General features: G+C 35.3%; 1 protein-coding gene across 2 annotated transcripts in view; it reads right to left on the bottom strand.

Annotated features, from left to right (window-relative positions):
- AUH (AU RNA binding methylglutaconyl-CoA hydratase) overlaps positions 1-23950 on the bottom strand; it is a 111935-nt gene that overhangs the window by 62368 nt on the left and 25617 nt on the right. The window contains exons 4-6 of one of the 2 annotated variants that reach the window (XM_074856270.1): positions 17358-17444; positions 1216-1308; positions 190-246 (exon numbers count right to left, since the gene is read on the bottom strand). In XM_074856270.1, the coding sequence (XP_074712371.1) occupies positions 190-246; positions 1216-1308; positions 17358-17444 (237 nt within the window). The remainder of the gene's footprint in view (positions 1-189; positions 247-1215; positions 1309-17357; positions 17445-23950) is intronic. The other variant, XM_074856271.1, reaches the window with a different exon arrangement.

Genomic DNA, 23950 nt, shown 5'->3' with positions numbered 1-23950 from the left:
CTAAAAATGAAAAATACACTTTTTTATTAGTTTTTGGTAAATAATATGAGCAATGAACTTTAAAACATGTCATGATTCTTAACAGAAATACAAAAATAAGCAGAAATTCATAAACAACAAGCCAAAAATCAAATACGAAGATCATGCACTATTTAGTTATCCATGGTAACAAATGCAAAACATTCATACCTGCACCTGGAATGATTGCCAACTTTGTTTCAACTAGGCCCATTTTAGCAGAAGAGGCTAAAAAACAGAATGTAAATGAGTTCTTACTACAATCTATAGAAAAAAAAATTGCAAAATATGTAATGATGACCTACAAGATTGTTTTTATTAGATTTCCTTCATTAAGAACAATAAATCAAAAAGCATTTGTTTATGAAAATCTTTAGATCCAACTGATCTGCTTTTAGTAAAAGTTCCAACTACTTCTATCAAGGCAAGTTCTGTACCTTATTTTCACCTAGCAAGTAAGTAATCACAGTGATTAATTAACAGACTTATTTGCAAAATGTAAAATACTAAAAGACTGTTATTATTTAACATCTTAAAATGGGGTAGAATTCTGTATCTGATTATTATGAATTCTTTAGCTGACAGCATATTCTCTAAGGGCCAAACAGCTTTATACACCCTAAGTTACTGGCAACTGTTCAGGACAAAGTTTCCATTTACTTTCCAACAAATGGCTTTACAGTTCTGACAGCTGGATAGGTCAGAGGTTCCTCTTTTCAAGTGCTGTTGTCACTTTTCTTTTATAACAGCTTAATTGCTTGTGTAATAATACTCTCACTAACAACTTTTCCTTTTTCTCTGCAACCTGTTTAGATAAAATCAATCTCCATCTGTAACAATTCAAATACAGAGGAGGAGAATACTTTAATTACTAAATAAAACATTAAAACAACTACATAACCCTTCTGGCAATACTGATAAAATGAAGGTCATAAGAGTAAAATAAAACATGTAACAAAACCAATCCAGCTATCAGTGGTAAGTTGTTTGAAACTAAACATTAGCAAATACTTAGACAGGTTTCTTTTTTTAGAAAGTTTAAAGTTTTTTGAGAAAGTTTAAATCCCTTTAAAATAATTTATTATAAACAACATCAAATACAAAATAAGTTTTATAAGACTGTTGCCAAAACAAGGACTAGTCAAGCCATATGCAGCACTAATACTCCTATGTTCCAAAAACAGGAATCAGACCTACCTGCCACTCTTATATCACAGGCTAAAGCAAGTTCTAGGCCACCACCTAATGCAGTTCCATCTATTGCGGCAATAGTAGGTACGGGCAGATTAGCTGAAAAATAAAGTACCAATTAACACTGGTCTCATAAAGAACATCTCTGAAACATCATTTCATTATGTTTTGTTCAAAGTACAGTCATGCTATGGAAAAAGGTTTCACAAAACAAAGCAGGACTAAAAACTGATTGCTTAGCAACACTTTGGCAAAAAACCTGACCCTCCGTCTACACATTCTGTGACTGAATAGGTTTGCAAGTCTTTTTCTCTAGCTTCTGCTCACTTTTGACAAAAATATGGATAGTAAATGACAAAAACATACATAGCAGAGCTAGGCAAACAGTATAACAGGACTACCTAATGGCACATACACAAACAGACCCAGTTGAAGTACAGATGTCTTATCATAATCATCTGTGATGCTAGCATAGCTGGAAACTCTCTGTGTCTTCACATTTCCAGACATGTTCAGCTTAAAGTACTGCTCTTCGCCTCCAAAAAGCCTAAGTTCCCTTCTTCCCTCTTCACCACAAACTCAAAGAAGTTTGATGAAAAATGTATTTTTTACTTGAGAAATAAACTTGTACATTACAGCTTTAATTATATTTAACATAACATTTACCACAATCAATAATTTTAAACTCTACTCAATATTTCAGCAGTACATTTTTGCTAACATTTCAAATATAGTCAAAAGCAATTCATTAGCTGAACACTTGAGTGTACAGCTTGTTGAAATGCTAAACCAACTCTTGACAGCAAGAGCTTTTTCTGCATATGTCAAAAAATATTTTCTTTGTTTTAATGTTTCAACTACTTGAATTCAATGATCAGCTCATTCAGTCTTAGTTGAAAATTGAAAAAGAAAAAAAACTGCTGTCAAAATATAAATGAAAGTGAGGTGTGAGAAAATGTTCTTTCCTCTTCTATTCTAGAAGGGTAATGTGACCAAAAATTGTTAATTAAATGTATTAATTACAAGTAATACTTCCTTTCTTTAGCGAATTAATTAGTTCTAAATTTAGAAGTTGTGCTATTTAGCTTACCTTTTTCCTTTCTGACAGATACAATTCAACTAATTTTTTTAAAAAAATCAATTAAATGTTAATGTATATCAGCATGAATAAATCTGTATACAAACAGGTAGTCTCTCACTGGGTATCAAAACAAAATATCAAATTAAATGAAAGGCTATTTTTAGCTGCAAATCAGCATCCTTTTATGGTTAACAACTAATAAAAATCAAGTTGTCTTTAGGAAAACAACAAAAAAATTTACCAATGCTTTTCAAAATTATAATAGATGCTTTAAATCAAAGTCCCTTCGTTGCTGGTTTAGATCATGATTAAAAGTGATTATCTGAATCAATTCCGAGACTACTGATTACTGTCTGCAACATCAAGCACTTGCTGCCACTTAAAGGAGCCCAAAGCATCCATTATATTTGGCATCTACCATAGAAGGCATAGGAGACAGAGGAATAGGAGTAAAATCTGCTCCTTTTTACTTTTTCTTAGTTATATGGGAAGGCAAGAACAGAAGACAACTCTCATTTCCATCAGGACCAGGTTGCTGACCGAAACTTATTACCACATCACCATAACCAATTTGCTAAACAGTCTTGCAATCTAAGTTCAAGGATGATACAGCTAGCATTTCTCTTAAAGGAATCTGCCTTTGCCATAGGTAAATGAAAAATAATTTGCCTGAACACGAAGGCATGGTCATTATTAACTGTAGTTTCCAGCCATTACTTCCTGCATGCATGTTTCATTTCTTAGACACTAGGAAACACTATCTGGAGCACTATTTATTCAACTTTTGCAATACTCCAAGGCAGACTACTTTCCCTATGATAAGGAACTTCCATATTTAGCTATGGTAAAATTCAAGTAGACTATTAGACATAGAAATGAAACTTAGAGAAAGAGTATTACCAAACTGCTTGGTTTCAAGAATTACAGCCAGCATTTCTATCAAGCAATATTAAAATTCATAATTCAAAAGGAAAAAAGCAGTCTGATACCATATGTTAGAATCATCACTTCCCATGGATATTAATTTTACAGGATCACCTGACATGGAATTTGACAATGAATGAAAGGCAAAATACAAATGCTTTACAATAGCTCTGTGCACACCTATCGCAAGAATTGAAGAAATTAATCCTTTTAACATGTTCTTGTGAAGCATCAGAACAAGCAATACAGAAATAAATTAGCAATTGCTCTGGGTTGCAAATTGACTTTCTAAATTACTAGAACTTATTACCAAGGGTAAAGCTTCTTGGAATATTCATATTTTGTAGCACATGAGGCACTTGTTCACATTTATCTGCATAATTTTAATACACAACTCTCAAAACTGTTTGGCTAATAACAAAACCAGAGATGATATTTGACAAATTGTGCCCTGTAGACTTAACTGAGTTATATGCACTCAAATTTTAAGAACAATAAATTATGTAAATAGACAGGTCAACCTCCGCAATGATTCTACATGGCAAGGCTTATTAGCTATGAGCAATAAAAAAAAAAATATTTAAAGCTTTGCCAAGAAACCCAGTGGTTTTATTCTCTAACATTCTACATTTTCATCATGCTGTAAATTTCAGGCAATTGTACTACTAATCATTAGTGCTAGATTCTAGATCTGATATGGGTTTATCAATGTGCAATCATGAGCTGCACAGTAAAGTCCACAAAAAGAATTAGAATCATATATAAAGAAACAAAATAAGTAAGCTAAATTATTGTACAACACACAGACAAAAGTAGACCATGTATATACACAGATTATTGTTGGTAGTACTTAAAAAAGGACTAGGTAACAAGCAGCATTAAACTGTAGTCAAGAGAACTGCACTGAACTACTGTAGTACATCAAAGTGTGTAATATGGACACTAAAGAATAAGCCAGTTCATACAATCAATTCATAAAGGGTTACTTCACACATCTACTGTTTTGTAAAACATGCTGCTTATTCTGTAGATACACTTCCATTCTGCATATAAAATAAGTGTCCCAAGCATAAGTCAATACTCACGTTCTAATAAAACATCAATGCTTAATGGTATTACAGAAAAGGAAGGTTCTAAGTATAGTAAAGAAGGGCCCCTTTCAGCGTATGTTAGTCCTAAATCTGCAACAGAGCCAGACATAAAACAAAAATGCATTTCTCTATTTGAGATCACAGGATTAGAAACACAGTTTGGACTACCTGAAGAGGAGACAAACATGAACGAGTAGGTAGTTTTTATGTATTAAGTTATTTGAGGAATAATCTGTTAGGACAGAAGGCAATACAACCTATATAAAAGGATGTTTATTGGTCACTGAAGACATGATACAGGTGGAGTGACCAACAGGTAAACTGAAGAACTAAGATATTAATGACATGCAAAAACTTCAATAGGAAAAACCAAACATAACATGATACAGCTAATTAAGTCAAATAAACCCATAAAAAAAATCAAACAAAAGTTAGAAAGTTTGATATACAGCAATATAAAGAAATGGACTTGTTTCCTACTCTGTAGTAACTGTGGATCTTCAGCACAACTTCAGGAATACATTCCTGGTAAATATATATGTTATGCGTAGTTTTAGATTAGGCTGACTAGCAGCACCTTGTAGTCTTGGAATGCCTCTTGCTTTACTGTGACTCCCCTTTACTGAAAGACATGAAGACTAGAGTAAGTTAAACTCTCCCAGAATTTTGTCACCAGTACAGAATGTCACAGGAGGAGGACTTTGCATTTAAGCACATAAAAACACGTGTAATTTGTGGGAAGCAATCACAAAGAATCACAATTGTTTTGAAGACCGTAATTGTTATTTCATCTTTAAGTGACTTTCCACATAATGTCCGCTGCTGGTGACTAACAAGGGATTTTCTTTCCACTTAGAGATGATTATATGACAAATGAAAGATCAACATATGAATGCAGGCAACAGGTCTGGAGGATTCAGCCAAGAATCTTGGATGTGTGTCACAAAGCCCACACTGCTGATTCATATATTGCAGACACCGACATTCCCCAAATAGAAAGTAGAAGTAACCTGGATTCTATTGACCTGAATCATATGTGACTATCTAGTCCTCTGACTAATTAATTTTAAAAGTTCTTATAAAATTACAGATATGTAAGATAAAATCTGAGAGGAAACTGAATTAGAGTTGCTATTTTCTTAGTAACTTTTAAAGCAGCCTTTTCCTATTCCTGCACAACCCCACTTTCTCACTATTAACAGATAATGAAATGGTCTGATCAACTATGAAAAATCTACTTTCTCCAGGTATTGAGGAAGAAGGAAGGAGGACATATAAAGAATAAATACAGTAAAAAAAAAAAATGGCAACAATTTATATTTGAAAGTAGTCTTGCCTTTAAACAACATACATACATTACATACAGTAGATTTTACATAACAGGCAATAAACATATTTTTTAGACAGTGTCCAGGGCTCAAGGGAAGACCTATCACTATTACTAGTCCCTTACTGGGAGTTCCTGAAATGGGTAGAGGAAGAGTAATATGGTTATCCAGAATTCCAGACTGTGATTTGTGTTCCTGGTCAACCTACATCAACTTGTCCAAATTAATTAACTTAAAATACATGACACCCAGAAAAAGAGTTACTGATTTAGAATGTATCAAATCCAAAGAGACTGATCTCCTAAGAGTGGCTTCCTTGCTTGCTAAGTAAGTTTACAGCTCTAGTATTTTCTGTTAACAACTGTACCACATATTCATACAAAAGAAGAAACATTCTCGAGCTAGGCACAAAATTCTGAGATCTAGACAGTTCACATGCCAATGAGCTTTCTATGAGAACCATACATTTCATAGCTTGACAGCAGTTTCAAACAATCAATGTGAAGAACACCGGTAGTATTCCTTCTTATAGCTAGGATACAGGAGCCATCATTAAAGAACTGGAAGTCCAGCAGACTTAGAATCCAGTTTCTCTTAAAGTAAAAGGTCTGCACCGTTACTCCAGCAACAGCTGCAGTTCATGATTCCCATGAATCAGAAAACTCCACTGAAGTCCATTCAATCCCTAACAATGCATAAATTGTGTATGGTTCCTTAGATATAATTAACTTCTACTTTTGAAGTACTCTTTTACAGATTAGAACAAATATTTTCAATTCAACTAACCACAGCATTCAGAATTTGGTATTTAGGAACATTCAAATGAAGCCACACTTTAAAGCATGACTCTTCAAGCATTTGATATGAAAGACAGTCACCTTAACTTCCCTTGCTATTCCTCTGTTGTCCTCCTATAACTGGACAATGTTGAAAAAAGTCCTTATTGTTCATCTCTCTTACTTCAGTGACCTCTGGCAATCAATCTTTGGTAAGAACATTCAGATGTAAATCAGAAGCTAGTCACTACCTCTAGCACCTACTGAACCAGATTCATAAGCCTGACTTGTCTTTATCAACAGACAGACAATGGTTTGAGAAGAATTCTTGTTTTCCAGTACTGACTGAAAAGAAAGTAGTGAAAGTACTCCCCTCAAAAACTGTGAATCTCCAACTAAGATAGAAGTAGCAAGAGAATTGAAATTTACATGACAGCACAGCTGAGTTCCCACAGAATGGAGAAATACATTGTCAAAACTATTTATTCCACATGTGCATTTCCGATTATTTGACAAATAAGGTTGATCAGTGCACAACTTACTAGGACAAGAAACTTCAGGGGGCATTTCTAGCTGCTCTTTTTTCCTTTTGAATAATGGATTTCATAAAACATAAAGTAAGGAGGATTGTGTAAAAATATCTGCATACTGTATTACATGGATTACTGGAGGAAAGTACGCTATAAATTGAGGGATATATAAAAAGTTCCACAATTCATTATCTAACTAAAGCACATTGAGAAAGCATGGAAAATATCTGTCTACATGTGCCTGCGGCACATGCAAAACACAGAATGGTCACGGCTAGAGGAGACCTCTGGAGGTCACCTTGTCCAACTCCTCTGCTCAGGACAGTGTCACCTGGAGCAGGCTGTTCAAGATCATGTCCAGATGGCTTTTGAATATCTTGAAGGAGGGAAACTCCACAACCTCCTTGGGTAACCTGTGCCAGTGCTCGGTCACCCTCACAGTAAGTAAGTGTTTCCTCATGTTCAGGAGGAACCTTCCATGTTCCAGTTTGTGCCCATTGCCTCTGGTCCTGTCACCGGACACCCTCCTCTTTAGGTATTTATATATATTGATGAAATCACCTCCTGTCCCTTCTCTTCACTAGGCTGAATAGTCCTAGCTTGCTCAACCTTCCCTCACAGGAGAGATGCTCCAGTCCATTCAGTACCTTCATGGCCCTTCGTAGGACTCTTTCCAGTAGCCCCATCTCTCTCTTGTATTGGGGAGCCCAGAACTGGGCACAGTACTCCAGCAGCGGCTTCACCAGTGCTGAGGAGCAGGGAAGGACCACCTCCTTCTGCCTACTAGAAACACTCCTCCTAATGCAGACCAGGATTCTTTTAGCCTCCTTTGCAACAAGAGCACAGTGCTGTCTCATGTTCAATTTGGGTGTCCACCAGGACCCACAGAGTCTTTTCTGCAAAGGTGCTTTCCAACCCATTAGGCCCCAGCATGTACTGGTGCATGGGGTTGTTTCTTCCCAGGTGCAGGACTCTGCACTTTCCTTTGTTGAACTTCATGAAGTTCCTGTCAGCATATTTCTTCAGCTGTCTGAGGTCCCTCTGAATGATGGCACAACACTCTGGTGCATCAGCCACTCCTTCTGCTTTTATATCATCGGCAAACTTGCTGAGGGTACACTCTGTCCCATCATCCAGATCATTAATGATGTTGAACAGGACTGAATCCAGTACTGGCCCCTTGGGTACACACCACTGGCTACGGGCTTCCAAGCAGACTTCATGCTGCTGATGATCAGTCCCTGGACAGATCCGTTCAGCCAATTTTCAATCCACTTCACTGTCTGCTCATCCAGTCCATACTCATCAGTTACTCTATGAGAATCTTATGTAAGACAATTATACAATGTCAAAAGCCTTACTGAAGTCAAGGTAGACAATATCCACTGCTCTTCCCTCATCTACCAAACTAGTCATTTCATCATAGGTTATAAGGCTAGTAAAGCATGATTGCCCTTTTGTCAATCCATGCTGACTACACCTCATGACTTTCCTGTCCTTCATGTGCCCAGAAATAGTTTCCAGGATTAGTTGTTCCAGCACCTTCCCAAGGATAAATTTTAATTTACAGATAAGAAAGCTCCCTCTTGGTTTCTTAGTACATTTACTTAAAAGTAGTACAATAACGGAGCCTTCAAATTAACAAAAATAACAGTCACATGCCCCAAAAATGTCTGAACACAATGAAATACATATTTGTAAATTCCACAACTGATGTGTCAGTCATTAGGAAAGCAAGAAAGAAGAAAAATCAGAGTGAAAATGTCAAATCAAGAATTATAGATTTTGGGGTTATTATTACAAAACAATGTAGTTATTTACATCCTATTTATCTTCAGTGAATATTTCAACTAACAATAGCTTAAAACCACATAATACTATGAGTCTATGGGCTGAGTCCTATACCAACAATGTTGAAAGAAAAGTTCGAGATATGTTACTTTACAGAGCTTTGTTCCTAACTACAGTTTTCTGGTTACAAGTTAGGAAAGGAGACTTCGAAAGGCCACAGATGTAAATAGGAAGTTTGAATCAGCATTAGGTATTATTTAAAATTACATGCTAGCTTGCTATAATAACCAGGAATGGATTTTTAATTTGGTTTTAAAATAATTTATACCTAAATATTAGTATCTTGTAATTCCAAATAGACTTCTCTTCCACCTGCTCACTACCCAGATTTTTGATCTCTCTTAGTGGTGTTGTTCTTGAGCGTAAAATTAATTTTTTCCCTTCAGAAAATGAAAGGATATAAATTATGCCCCTTGAGTGGCAAGTAGAGGCAGTCCCTGGGCAATTACGATAACTGAAATATTCTTTATATTAGGAACATTTTAATCACAAAATTACACTTTCACAGAAGTTAATTTATGTAATTGGAAATCAGAAAAATAATTGCAACACAATGCTATTTCTTGATTTTATCTTTTGAGATCTTTTTCTGAAGAACAATAATAAAATTAAGATGGCATACAAGCTTTGCACTTAAGAGAGCAATGTCAGTTGTGTTTCAGGCACTTGCCTTGCCTTGTAAAATCTGCTATCAAGTCAGTGACTACAAGAGTTTGTTTGCATTCATCAAAAAAGGCTTTTCTACGGGGAAAAAAGCTAACAGAAACCAAATACTTCAAGCACTTTCATCCATTCTATAACACTATGAAAACCAACCAATGTATGTAGCAACATACAAAAGTGGCTAAGAGAAACCGTCAAATCTTCCTGTATGAATTTTAATGCAAAGATTGGTTAAACCATTTTTGTGCAAGGCAAGTAATTAAATGCTACAAAGCTCCACCTGTCCTAACTGCAAAAAGAATGAAAAAGTGATTACTCAAAGTTAACTTCTGTATTTACATATGCTTTAAAAATATCTCCATCTGCAAAAACATGACCACACTTCAGTCTGAATGGTCTACATGTGCATTTGGATACACGCAATTCTTTCCCATGCATTTGCTAGTTTCAACTGTGAAAGGCTTTTAGCTACCCTCTTATTCCTGTGTTTCAGATAAGAAGCTTAATAGACTGCTACTGTTGATAAATTTATTTGAACATTATTATCTTTGCTTTAATGCCTTTAAAGTTCAGGCAGGCAATCGGTAGCAAGAAAGAGCTGCATAAAAAAAATATTATTTTTTAGTACTTGTAAAGAAATTTTGTTTTTTAATGAAAATGATTACTGCACATTGCTTACAGTTGGTTATTAAGTAAACTATATTAGTAAAGTTTATCTTCCCTTTATTATGACAGTAGCTAATGGGTTTTCTTAAAGCATCTCCCTCAATCCCATTAATTTCCTGGTTTCTTCCACCGATCACTCACTCTTATAAATGACCTAGAAAAAATATTTTTGAATTGACAAAAAAATACTTAATACAGGAATATTGTGTTCTTCATTTTAAAAATTTTCTCTTTGGCAGTTCATGACTGACAGGTAATAAGGACAGTGTATTTTATGTTCTTGACATTAGAAGCAAAAGCTGGGGAACTAATGGGCATGAAAGATGTGCTTTAATCAAACACTTAGGTACAGTCTTCTGCAGCCTACTCTCCCATGATTCTCTTTTTGTACTATATAAAATAGTTTGGATATTTCATTCATCTTCAGTGATACACTTCAGTTTGACAAAGATTCCTCAGCTTCTTCATATTTACTGATGTTTCTTCTTGTAATCTCACTCTGCCCTCCGTAAAACAATAATGAAGTAAACCCTATATGACAGAATCTACTTTCTGTGCAAATGAAGAAAAGCTCTGGATAGAAGAAAAATGAAAATTATTTCTTGTATTTCTTATCCTGAGTAAGTACATTTAAGAACTTACTACTCACACAAATAGCATAGCACATATTCAAGCACTGAATTTACAAAACAAAATGATAAATTATTTCAGTTACATTTTTACATTCTATTTCTATGTAAGCTTTTTCCTTTTCTTGGCACACAAAATAAAATTCAAACAACAGTACAATTATAATCTCTAATAGGAGAATCCAATGGGATAAGTTTTAGATTTTTTTATTGTCTACTTGTTTGATTTACAGTATAAAGATAACATACTCTAGTACCAGCAGCATTCTCGTTTGACACAATACAAACTCCCACAGACTCTGATCATTTTAGTTGAACATTTCTAGAATTTTTCTCCTGTATCTCTTTTCAGCAGTATTCCATATACCTACATTCCCCAGTCTATTGCTAAAACATCTTTATTTCTAAATTAGCTTAATATATTAAGTAATAGTTTCAGTCAGCTCATTCACTGAACACTATAGAGGAAACACTCCCTAAGCATAATTTTTTTTTTAATAAACTAGCTCAGTAATATCACCAAAGAAAAATATATATATATACACACATATATATTTTGTCTATATCTAGGCAAAAGCCATGTTCAATACAAGATTTGAACATGCTATTCTGAAGTCAAAGCCTAATGCTGGGCCCAAGCAATGAGCTTAGGATTTCTTCAATAGAAAAGCAACTTTATACTTCCAGTACCATGCCAGCAGTTGATGCCCTTTGAATACCAATTGGTTCTAGGAACAGAGCCAGAGTGAGACAGGCAAAGCAAAAGAGCCAACAAACTATTCCTCTCATTCAGGGATTGAAACATGCAATTTCAAACCTGAACAAGGCGAGGAAAGGGTAGAGTTTCCCAACGCATCGAACATACACAATGTGGCTCCCTAGAGAGGGAACAGAAGCCTTGGACAGCAAGTCATACTGGAAGCCTGTTTTAACAATGTGCAAACTGGCTATGTTGATCTTAATAAACCATTTAGGCAAGTACCACCCTTCTTTTGGTACAGTAACTTTTTGCAGGAGGAAAATGAAAAAGCTATGCCCAGAGCATGGTCTCTTTTCCTCACAGAACAGCATTTGGAATTACTACCAGAAGGAAAACTAAACTACAACTGAGGCTATGTTAATTTTGTCAAGGCTGTACAGCAGTGCCCAGGGATCAAGCAATGAATCAGCAATGAAAAGCCACCTCCTTCCTTAATCTTCAGATCTATAAGGAAGGACAATCAGCTCATCCTAACATCCAGGTTGTCCGTTTCTGCATCCTTTTTTAGCAGTTTAAAAAAGTTATTATTAAGAGGAAAAAAGTATATTAGTAAGTGTGGAAGTAATGCTGTCATGTAAATAACTAATAAACATCTTGGAAGAGAAATTTAATGTTGCATTCATTCCCTCTATAATGGTACAGAGTTTAGCATTGTGTTTTTTAATTAAAAACAATCCAATGCAATTTGACAAAAGCTATCATTTCAGCTCTGCAAGGACAGTACTGTCTATTTAGGAAACAGACAATACTTAGTGAAAGGGTATCTTAAATTAATTCAATGTTAAGAGAAGCAGTAAATCTACTACTGGAAAACAACCAACTGCTCAGGAACACATTCAGAATGCTAGCAGTCTTGGACTGTATTAGCTATGCTCTACACTTAACCGAACAGGCAACAACGTAACAGAGCAAGAGACATACTGTGCCAAAGTTTCCCTTTCACAGTGTCAGCAACATAAGGAGACCATGATGACTAAGGATGACTGCTAAGCATGACACTGCTAGCTGTAAATTTGCCCTTTTCCAAATTTGATAGCTACCTGCAATATTTCATTCAGCTTCCAGTTATAGCCTATATCTGCTCTTCCCTAAGAGAAAAATCCACAGCTCTCACTGGATTTCCAAACTAGAGTACTCCATCTTTGCTGCCCAGATTTACCTCCAGCAAATACAGATGGATTTTGTCAGTGTTACATAGGCAGTCACTTCTCAGAATAGCAATAAAGTCTGAAGTGTTCATTACTAAACCAGGATTTTTAACGTTAACCAAAGCTACTCAGAAGCCCCAGAAACCCAAACAGTAAAATAAGGCACTGCACTGACCTCATCAATGATCATTCTTCCCTATTTTTGAGAGTTTACAAGGGGAAGGTGGGGTAGCAGTTAGCAGACCAGAAATCAAGTGAAACTTGTATAATCCCAGTTCCACTTTTGGGACCTCTGAGATGAAGTTTTGACAGCTTGCATCCAAAAACAAACTGCAGCATATAATGTGGTACAACCTAAGAATTTCCAAGGATGCATGATCTTCAATAGTCAAAAAAGCAACTTTTTGGAGAAGATTAATTATAGCACTCTTTCAGGTAAATTAAAAGTTTGGTGATGACTGAGTGAAGCCAGAATGACAGAAAATTGCTAAGGAAGGAAAAAAAAATCTGTAAAAATAGAGCTATATCTGCTTTGAATAAAATAAAAATTACACAACAAAAAAACAAACACAAGTAACTGACTGCAAGGTGCTTTCATTCAGGATGATCTCATTCAAACTGGACTATATCAAAACTAATCACATCTGTGAAAATTATGTCTAAACAAAGTTACTAAATATCACTACTTATTAAAGTTATATCACAACTTATGCATCAAAACTAATCAGATGTCTTAAACAAAGCACTATAAAGTTTGTTAGAATGGAACATCTCCAACAAAAACCAAGCAAAATTACTATTTTATTAAAAATTTTTTCCTTAGCTTAGTTCAGATCTAGGTTCCATCAAGCCACAAGTAAGGTATTTTACCTTGAAATGTGACACAAAATTCAAGCCTGACCACACTCTAACTTTGATTTTAAAAAGTAACCAAGAAAGTCAGTCCCCAATTTTTTTCTCCATTTGTGGGATTTAGGTACTTACAACTATGTTCCTTGGAAAAGCTTTGCTAACCAATGCTGTTTCCCACTTATTAGAGGTTGGGACCAAACGTCACTCTGAGTAATTACAAGTATTTGACAAATTCTAATTCTTTCTGCACCTTCACCTTTTCTTTCTGTTAAACAAGATGTTTTTCTGGAGGAGAGCATTTATTGCATTCAGCTCCATACATAGCCTCAGCTTGTTTTGCAACTGAAATCCCAACAGATAACATATATACAATGGTAACATCACAGCCCAGACCCCACAGACAGTATAATGAACAACATGAACTTAATGGGAGTCAAACCATAAAATATATGTTGAAGATTTTTTCCCCCAAAGCATCAAAAACACGGCTTCTGGGAGTCAGTAACATTTGATTTCATTTAGTCAGGCCTGTTTTGTTGTGCATGGTTGCAAGACATCTATTAGTGCTCTTCTATTTTTTTGAGGATAAAGCCAGCCTTCCATCAGTAACGAAGAGCCTCAAGGCAGAATATAGTAATGGGCAAGTAATCTTACAATTCCTACTATTATAAATAGATAGATAGATAGATAGATAGATAGATAGATAGATAGATAGAGCAAGCCCCAAACAAACCCCCACAATTCTGGTATAATTTTAGCAAAAGCAATCACTGCTAAAAATAGAGGCTGTTTTGATTTTTCCCCCCTCAACTTAAAGCTCTAAGCACTGCAACTCACGGCTCTACAATTTTTTCAGTTCTTTTTTAAGTGCTTATTTTTATACCAAGTGATATTTACTGCAGTCTTAATACTTCACCCAAATTTAGCAAGAACTTATAAACCCATCCCATAAAAACAAGTGCAGTATGCTTTTAATTTCCAGAAAATTCTCTTCTGTAGCTGTATTCCAAAATGATACTACAGCTTTTTATAAAACCACTAGCGTAAGGATTTTAAATGTAATGAAATTGACAGGAACTAAAGAAAGCCAAAGCATATCAATTCTAAAAAGCCAAGTTTACCCAGCTGTTCAAGATGTAATTAACCTTTTGTGTATTTTGTTTAGAAAGATAACTTAATGGTTTTCTTTCTGAAAATATTGTTAAAAAGAAGCATCTCTTTACTAGGTCACACATCTGAACACAAACACAATTACCAAAACATGACCTATTTCTGAAAAGCAAAAAGTAGAACACATTTTAAATGAGATTACAGTATTAAAATTGGATAGAAAAATAACAAAGTGGGAGATTGGAAATATTGTTGCCTGGCTATACAGCATTCTGCAGTGGCAAATAACAATTTGAAATTTGTTTCCCCTCTTTAACCACCTCACAACATTCTGGTTGTTGCTAGGCAGGAAAAATATCGTTATTATTTTCAATATATGGATTCATTGCAGTAATCAAATGCAAACACAACGTCCCATTAGTTCTACAAAAGTTATGTTCTGTAATGCCAGATCACTTCTTCAGAAGAAAAAAAGAACTGAAAACCTCTGACTTGCTACAAAATTAATGTTCACTTCTATTCATCATACAACATTATGTTTTGTGCACCCATCTAACCTAATCTCCTTTATGAAATCCACTTTTTTTATATTCTCTACCATTTCCTGATGTGGGGAACCACATTTTAAATTGCTCTGCGAAGACCCTTCAGAATAATCCCATAAATACAACTACTGTTGGCATAATGTGTATATAGTGGGAATGTATCATGTGATTGATGAATAAAAGCTACTTATGTAGTATGCATGTCCAAACATTCATGATATGAAAACTGACCAATAACATTAGGAGTGATATCTCAATATTCTTCTCTAATCCTGTAAAAAAGCCTTTAAAAAAATGAACTGGGAGAGGGCCAAATATCATGTAACCATTAAAGAACCTTCTAGTCACTGTGTAGTTTAGTGTTTTAAAGAAGGAATGGCAAAATAGGGGGAGGGAGGAAATAAGGAGTGAGAAAAGTGGGGAGGGAGAAGTGGGAGAAAGAGGGGAAGAAGGGGTAGGGGAGAGAGACACTCAATTTCAGCAAAAGTTTTGTTACAATACTGGGCAAGGGCTATGTTCAAATTCTTTCTCTTTTCCAACCTGCAGTGTGTCTAATTGCCATTGCTACCTCTTCTCACAAACCCTCCTATCTAGATACTTCACAGTGACCTGGATTCTCAAACATTAATTTCACTTACTCACAATTTCATGCTTCTTTCTTGAGAAAGAGACTAGAGATCAATGAATGAAAGCACTCATACAGGTTTCCTAAACTTCAAGTAATTCACTGTTAGCATAATGATCCACTGTAAACCTTTTAGATAACACCGAAAATTTGCTTACGTATTCAGTAATTAAACACTCTCACAGGAACCTTAATGAAGCTGAAGACACTCAAACATTTGTCTTAAAGTCTTTTCAACTCTGAAGCAAAACTAAGTATCAAATCACTGTGTATGTTTTCCAGCCATTCAGTGCAGAAAGCCGAATTCAAACACTTCTTTAGACTTCAGGAATTTTCTTACTTAAAAAATTAAAAATAATCTAATTTAAAACAAACCTATTTCCCAATCAGGAAAATCTTTAAACCAGTTGCCTGTATTTAAACATTACAGCAGCTCAGAAAGTGTTTCCAGTAACTTCAGTCCAAGAAAGGCTAAAAAAATATTACTTGGAGCTAAGGAAGCCTCCCAAAAATCTTACAAAGTAACTAAATGGAACAACTTGCTGCTCAGCATTCCAACGAAAGGACAAATGCCAGCATGAAATACAGTATCAGCTGCAGGAAATAATGATTTATTTGCTTATAGATTTTTACTTATTTTATTTATTTAAAGAGCCTGGAAGATCTGCTTCATTTCAAAGACAAGACATTAATTCAATGACACAAGTACCTCCATGAACTACCTAATCAATGGCTCATTTTTCAGTAGTTTGTCATTTACCTGCAAAAACATCCTGGTTTCCATTCATAACATTCCACCAAACCAAGATCTGACTCAATGTTATTAAGGAAATGCATCTAAAAACATTCTCTGAGAAATTAGTTTTGTGCCAAAATTTCAAGTGACAAAATATGTTGCGTATATAAACCAAATGTATAAAATTAATTGCTTCAAACTTGGTACACTTGATTTTTTCATAAAACATATCAGTAATGCCCTATCGAAAAACAATTACATTAAAACTGATTAGCAAAGATATAGAAACATATGATTTGATGGTGAATTCATAATGTAAAATTTACAGAAATATTACTATCCTTAAAAACTGGTTCAACGCAATTAAAATCCCAAACTATTAACAGGTTTTACTACACCAGAACAAGTGAATATTAAACAAAATTTTGGAAGGCCTTAGTAGCTAACTTTCTATCAACAGCTGATGTTTAACATGTTTCTAAAATGTATTAAAGATTGTATTAATTATACTGACCACAATCCTTTATAGTAAAAATTAAATTCTAAAGTACTTGGATGTCACTCAACAATCCATCCTTTATGAAAACAGCAGCGCAAATCACCTCAATTTCAGTTAAGATTCAGCTTCTTCTAGCATTCGATAAAAAAAGTCCCACTTGATTAGAAACATTTTAAAAGAAGTAATGCACTGTGATTTGTATTTATCAATATAAATAGTTGTGGATATCCTACTACCTTTCAAGAATTAACCATACACGTTTATGTCATTCCTCTGATCTAACCCTTCTCAGGTTACAGTTAAAATAACATTGTTCAAGGGAGAGGTTACATACCCATTTCATTAACAGTTGCTCTTGCTTTTGAGACAAAAGAACTAACTTCACTTGAATGCATTTTTGCTCTTTCTTTAAGGTCAGCACCTGTAAGTGACATTCCACATACATGTTAGCAAACTGTATACAGTACTGTAAATACATTTTGAAAAGTAAAATATTCCTGTATTAAAAAAAAAATTAAGAGTCTACTTTGGGACAAGGACAGTTCAAATTGGTCATATTCATTTTCCACAGATTTCAAGGAAAACATGGACTATTTATCAAGAAAAAACAGAAACAAAACCAAAAAAACCCAAAACAAACAAAAAATCAAATTACCCACCACCAGATTTTCACTATGTATATTCTTCCCAGTGACATTTCTTCTCATGTTAAAGTAGTTTATGACCAACAGCATTTATGCTAATATTTCATCTGACATATATTTTTATTTTCCCAACTGTGTCACAAAGTCTGATAAATATCTGTTTTTCTTGTTGTGCTCTTGTTATTCTTTTATTGGTAGATCATAAAATACCCAGGGTGCATGTTTTTACATTAACAGACTCTATTTATCTAAATAAAAAATTCTACAGTGGACCTAGTACCATTTTTCAACTCACTTTACTGAAATGTATTTTTTAATAAGTTACATACCATATTTTTTGTTCTTCCAAAAAATGCTAAAACATGAAATCTTTAATCTATTTCTTCAAGAATATATGAAATTCTTTCTAAAAAGCACACTGTAACTAGATGGTTACAAAAATGTGTATTTAAAAATTCTCTGATATGGAAAACCAACATTTTCTCTCATGAATGTGTAAAGAAAAAGAGAAACAGACAGTAAATAATAACACTAAATACAGAGTAAAACAGGAAGTCTATGGTTCTTATAGAGGAAGAATACATGAAAAAGACAAAATCTGCATACACACATTTATTCTCCAAAGAAGTGCAACATGTCCACTGCAACTTAGTGCATATTTTTTCCATGTGTTAAAAGTGAATCTATTTAGTCTCTTGGCATATGTCTGAAAAGGCTAAACAAGGCATATAACCAATGCAAAAACCAGTTTTATGGTTCTCTATGCTGTGAATCAAATTATCATCCATTCAGAAAAATGCATCAGACTCAGATTAAGTTAAAACCGTAACTCTGAATTTTAAATAAAGCAGTCATAGGATCCCCGTTTTACCTTTCTGGACTTAACTCATGCTAGACCCTCTTGACCCTCTTCATCAAACAGTTTTAGATGTACTTTTGTTGACAGCATTAGTTGAAATTCACAACTCCAGTCTAGCTCTGAAAATCACTATCTCAAACTAACATTTTCTGATAGACGTACAGCTGCTGTTTTAGGTGACATGCCCAATAAAGCAGCTTACAACTCCCCTCTACTTCCATCATAGTAAAGCTCCTCATTTCCCTAAGACTTCTGTTGTCCTCCTATGTCTGTCAATATAAAAACAATGAAGCATCAGTCTTGACTGCATTTGCATGTTTCCCACTAAATAACGTCAAGTTTAATTTACACTATCAGACACCTTGATAAAAGCTTCCAAACACTTCTAGGATATGCCCCAACTGAAGACAGTACCACAGGCCAGTTGAGCAGGCAGTATAAAACAGGAATTACTGTGGGCAAGTCTGCACTACAGCAAAATTGCAATTGCTACGTAAGTAAATCGCAACCAGTGCATACAGAAATTTTGCCAGGAACCTGAGAAGCAAACAAAATTTGCATCCATAAATCTGGATAGAACTCTCAATCGTATAAAACTGCAAGCAACTTTCACAAATGCATTTATGTATAGGGTTCTGTAGCTAAAAGGAGCTTTGTAAAACTTCATGACAAACCTGCTTTAAAACTTATATCAGCAAGTGTGCAAATGAAAAAATATCACTTCTGGGATATCAGTTAATCTCTGGGGCTACCTTCTACAACTCTGCCCAAATCACTACCTGTATAAGAACAAGAAGAAACTGTGTGCTTTATGAACAAGAAAACTGTATGGCTCTGCAATCTGACTCAAAACTTCCACATGCTGAAATCTTACTCACTGGGCATACCTTTGAAAAATATATAAAGAAAACTTCAAAAGACAAGCTCTGAACCTAAAAAATACCTCTAGTACTGCTAAGAAAATCTACAGTCAAGATAAGACTAAGGCAATTTTTAGGTTTTGATTTAATGAGACTCATTTAAAATATGGACCCAACACAAAAAAAAACCATTCTAAAACAAAAAATGCACTAACTGCAGACTTCTTCCTTCATTTAGAATATACATTTCCTTGAAGATATTTACAAAAATCTATTAAATTTTCAACAAAAACTTTTGCAAGAATAGACTAAAAGGTAGATGCCAATTTAAAATTAATTATTTTGAGTACTGTAAAAAAATTTCTAGTACAATAGCTGATCTTAGTGCCTTAAACCAACTTCTGTAATCATACATTTCCATTTTTAAGTATTTCTCCCTCATAACTGTCAAGGAAATGGAAAAGGTTCTTTTCCTAACCCTTTCCTATTTTAGCCCTCCAAAGCATAATAATAGTAACCGAAGCTTTTTCAGAAAGAATACTTCTAGGCAGAAACCATTCGCTGCACTCCAACAGAACACAAGCCTTGGCATCCTCCGGTTCACAGGAGATGCAACTGCCACCAACTTAATACTTTTGTTCCTGTTCTAAGATTCAATCACTGATCAAAGAATTCTTGAAAAATTCCTTGACCCGTATAGTGGAAAACTGTTCACAGGTTCCTTTGAAATCTGTTCTCAAGTCAGAAGTAGGAAAGGTTAAGTTTCTGAAGACAGCCATGAAGGAGAGTGCAGGTTCAACCAGAGACTTCTGCTCTCTCAGCTATTGAAATCAAAGATCCCTCCTCTCACCCCAAGCTTCCTACTTTAAAGTATCTGAAAATAGTATTTGCTCAACTGCTGAGAGCAGGAAAGTAGCTAAGCTTTTCAAACCACAAAATCTCTCACAGAATGAACCTCTGCAACTTTCCCATGGGTCACAGCTGAAATCTGAAGACATGTTTGGCCTATCTGCTTCCCCACACCCACTTCCAACAGACTCCAGGGGTTGTACTGTGGGTCTATGACTCCACATCACGCTGAACATAGGGCTCTCTAAGCCCTTCTACCCAGAGATGTAAGAAAGGGGGAACCTGAGATACCAGTGAGCTGAGGCAAACTAGCTGTTGCAGTTAGCATTTGATTGTACACTGTAATCATGTCCCCACATCCATCCGGTTTGTACTGAAGCATGAATCATTGTTTTCTCCATATTACGTTTTCTGGCGTCTCAGTGCTTTGTCCCACTAATTGATTCTCATCCACACAGAAATGTAGCAAAAGCCAATCAAAACTAATTGTGATTCTAGGGGTCATGCTCCCCAATTCTTACCCCTCTGCTCCCAGCATTTTATGAACTCCCTTTAAAAGACTGTGGAGTGCCATGTTCAAATTACTAGCTATAGCACAGGACAAAAGCGAAGTGCAACAGTGAAAGACTACATTGACAGTGGAATCAGCCACTTCCTCCTCCAGTTACTTTAGGATTAAGACAGGTACTCTCCACTTGTGAATAAACTCTTCTTGAAACAGCTTAATTCACAGAAGCATCAATTCCAAATTTATGAAGCAAACTGGTAGGAGAGAACTTCCCTGCAGCCTTCCAATAAACAGTCCTGTTTGCAAAATACCGGTACAAACAGCAGTCTTTTGGAGGTCTGCTGAGCAACAAGTACATAAACCGGTATTCGCAAATCAACCCTTGAAACTACTGAGGAAGATGCATGCTGTTCTGAATACTAGCTACACTTCTACTGGGATTTGTCAACCCAAAAGAAAATGTTTGATTTTGATCCATCACTTTCTCATTTCCCCCCTCCAATACTGGAAGAACATTGAAAAGTTAGTTATTTTTTTACCTTATTTCCCATAAATATAAAAATCCTGATGTAATCAACGAACTCTCTTTGCATATTTTTAAACATTTGGCTACTCAGTGGTTGGCTGTTGTACACTGTCAGTCTAGAGAGTTTTTGCAGCATGTTCCTGACTTGCATTTCACAATGATGCCAGAGAAAATGATTATTTAAGAATGCCGAAGGTAGTCCAGCAAGATAGGCATATTACTGTTATTCACCAGAATTCTTCCACCTACACATCTATATGACAACAAGGATGCCTATTTAACTGTGAGAACACACCAAAAGATACCAGCCTTTACCGTGATTACTCTGACCCCAAGCCTCTTGCCTTATTTGGATATTTTCACACACTTTCTAAACAGAATTTATATTCTGTTGAAAAGCTAAGAGCTGTGTTTGAAAAATCTGTTCCAACATCTTTGTATAAGCCTCACTTTCCAAATACCATAAATGCTTAGAAATTTTCTTGTACAGTACTGTTCTATACTATGCTTTTAACACACTTCCAAAACACACCACAAAAGCTGTAAACTAAAAAGGCATAAAATTTAATGGTTTATACATCATACTTAAAATTTTAACTTTACTCAACTTTACTTTTATTAAAAAATAAGTCTTTTAGAAATCTGGCACACCAAAATTAAACAGTGAAGTTATTCTACCAAGTGTCAAGAGCTGCCCAAAGTGCCCTTTCTCTGAGAAAAGGAAGTGACACATGCACAGACATTTGAAGTAGAATAAAGTATTAAATTGTTACCATTGCAATGTTATTTTGAGCTTGCCCTTTGATCTTACTAAACACAGATCAACCAATTCTGTCAGCACACCAAAATTTCAATAAGGAAGTGACATCCGAGAGTATCAGAAGATACTCTTGCATACTCTGTCCAACTCCTCTGCATCTTGTTGGCAAGAACTAGGAACACTGACAACCGCAAAGCCCAGAGGCACCACCTATGTTTAATAACCCAATGAAACAGGCTAAAGAATGTATGAAGAAAACTTACAAGGCTTTCAACTAGGAGTACAAAACATGCACTGCCTCACCAGTTAAAAGGTTAAGAACTGCTATGTACCCACAGCTTATTCCCACACAAAGTAATTGAGCAGACTGTGAATTAATAATGCCACTCCTCCTCCACACACAAAAATATACACTTAAGATACTGCACTAAAATAATGAGGCAAATGGCTAACTTTGACACACATTATAGATTAACTCGTAACTACTACTAAAAAAACCCCACCCGTTAGGGTACATGTAAATATCTTTCCTCAAAGGCAGATGTGTGCATCTCCTAGAGAAGCAACTGCAAGTAATCCAAGTTTAGCTGAAATCGTTAGCAGAAGCCCAATTAACTTTTATGAGGTTAGAAATACCCCAAAAGGGAGCTGTACATACATGTTTGAGGACAACACTATAGCAAGTTAAGTTCAAAAGATTTACCAATAATTTTGTCTCCAAATTTCCAGAAATTTCAGAAATAAAGCTTTTACATCCTGAAATCTATTCAGCACAACTTAATTGCCAATTTTGAACAGAAACTGTAATACCTCATGAAGCAAATAAATTTAGAGATAGTGTCAAGTCTACAGCGAGCAAAACCTTGTCCAAATAGAATTAGTGTTTCTTAGAGGTATACACCATAGTAATAAATAAGTTATGAATACTATTCTGCAGACAGATATATACTTCAGGTTGATATCCTTAAAAATCCCTTTAAAAACACACAAAAACATTATTTAAATTTGATGGTAATAATGTCAGCATGTAGATTAATGATTTTTATTTTGCTTTCAACTACCATTTTTCTCTGTGTAAAGCTATACACTTAAAAAATAACAACAAAACAAAGTCAACCACTACTGAAATCTCTTGCCTGTGTGAAAGAAAAAACATTTTATGCTTTGCAAACTACTCATGCATTCCAGTAAGAATTCCATCACACGTCCCAGCCTAGCCAGACCCAGGATACTCAGATCATCAATCTCTACCCACTAAAGCTACTACTGATTGTATTCTTGAATAAAAATTAGTCCAGTCTGATCAATTAAGAACAGACAGAATATTAACTATTCTGGACCACCTTTTACAAAGTAACAAAAAATATTATCACCTATTTGTTAGAATAATAAAAAAGTCTAGATTGCAAGCAATCTCTGGAGATCACCTCGTCCAACCTTCTGCCAAATCCATGGCCCTAGATTAGGTTATCCAGGGTCCTTTCAAGTCTTTAGTAGTGCTGGCAAGGGAGATTCCACCACTTCTCTGGGAAAACCATTCCTATGTTTAATTCTTAATTAATGTTCTCACAATGAAGAATTTAACTGGATGAAATTCTCCTAAAGCAACTTGTGACCACTGACTCTTCTGTCACTGTATACATCTTTGCAAATACTTTTCTCTGTATCTGGCAGGTACAGGAAGACAGTTACCTCTGCCCCCTGAGCAACTTCCAACCCTCTAATCACCTTCTGCTGGCCTACTAAGAGCTGAGTAGACATGCCTTGGTCTGCTGATGGTTCTCTTCCTGATGCAGTTCAGGCCACTTCACTGCCACAGTACACTGTTAGCTCACGTTAGGCTTGCTGTCCCCCTCAGAACATCCAGGTCCTTCGCAGCAGACCTATACCCCAGACAGTCAGTCCCCAGTCTGTTCTGCCA

The sequence above is a fragment of the Strix uralensis genome, chromosome Z (genome assembly GCF_047716275.1).
Source record: "Strix uralensis isolate ZFMK-TIS-50842 chromosome Z, bStrUra1, whole genome shotgun sequence".
Classification (NCBI taxonomy): domain Eukaryota; kingdom Metazoa; phylum Chordata; class Aves; order Strigiformes; family Strigidae; genus Strix; species Strix uralensis.
The sequence above is the reverse complement of the archived record's forward strand: the minus strand, read 5'-3'. Positions and strand labels throughout refer to the sequence as shown.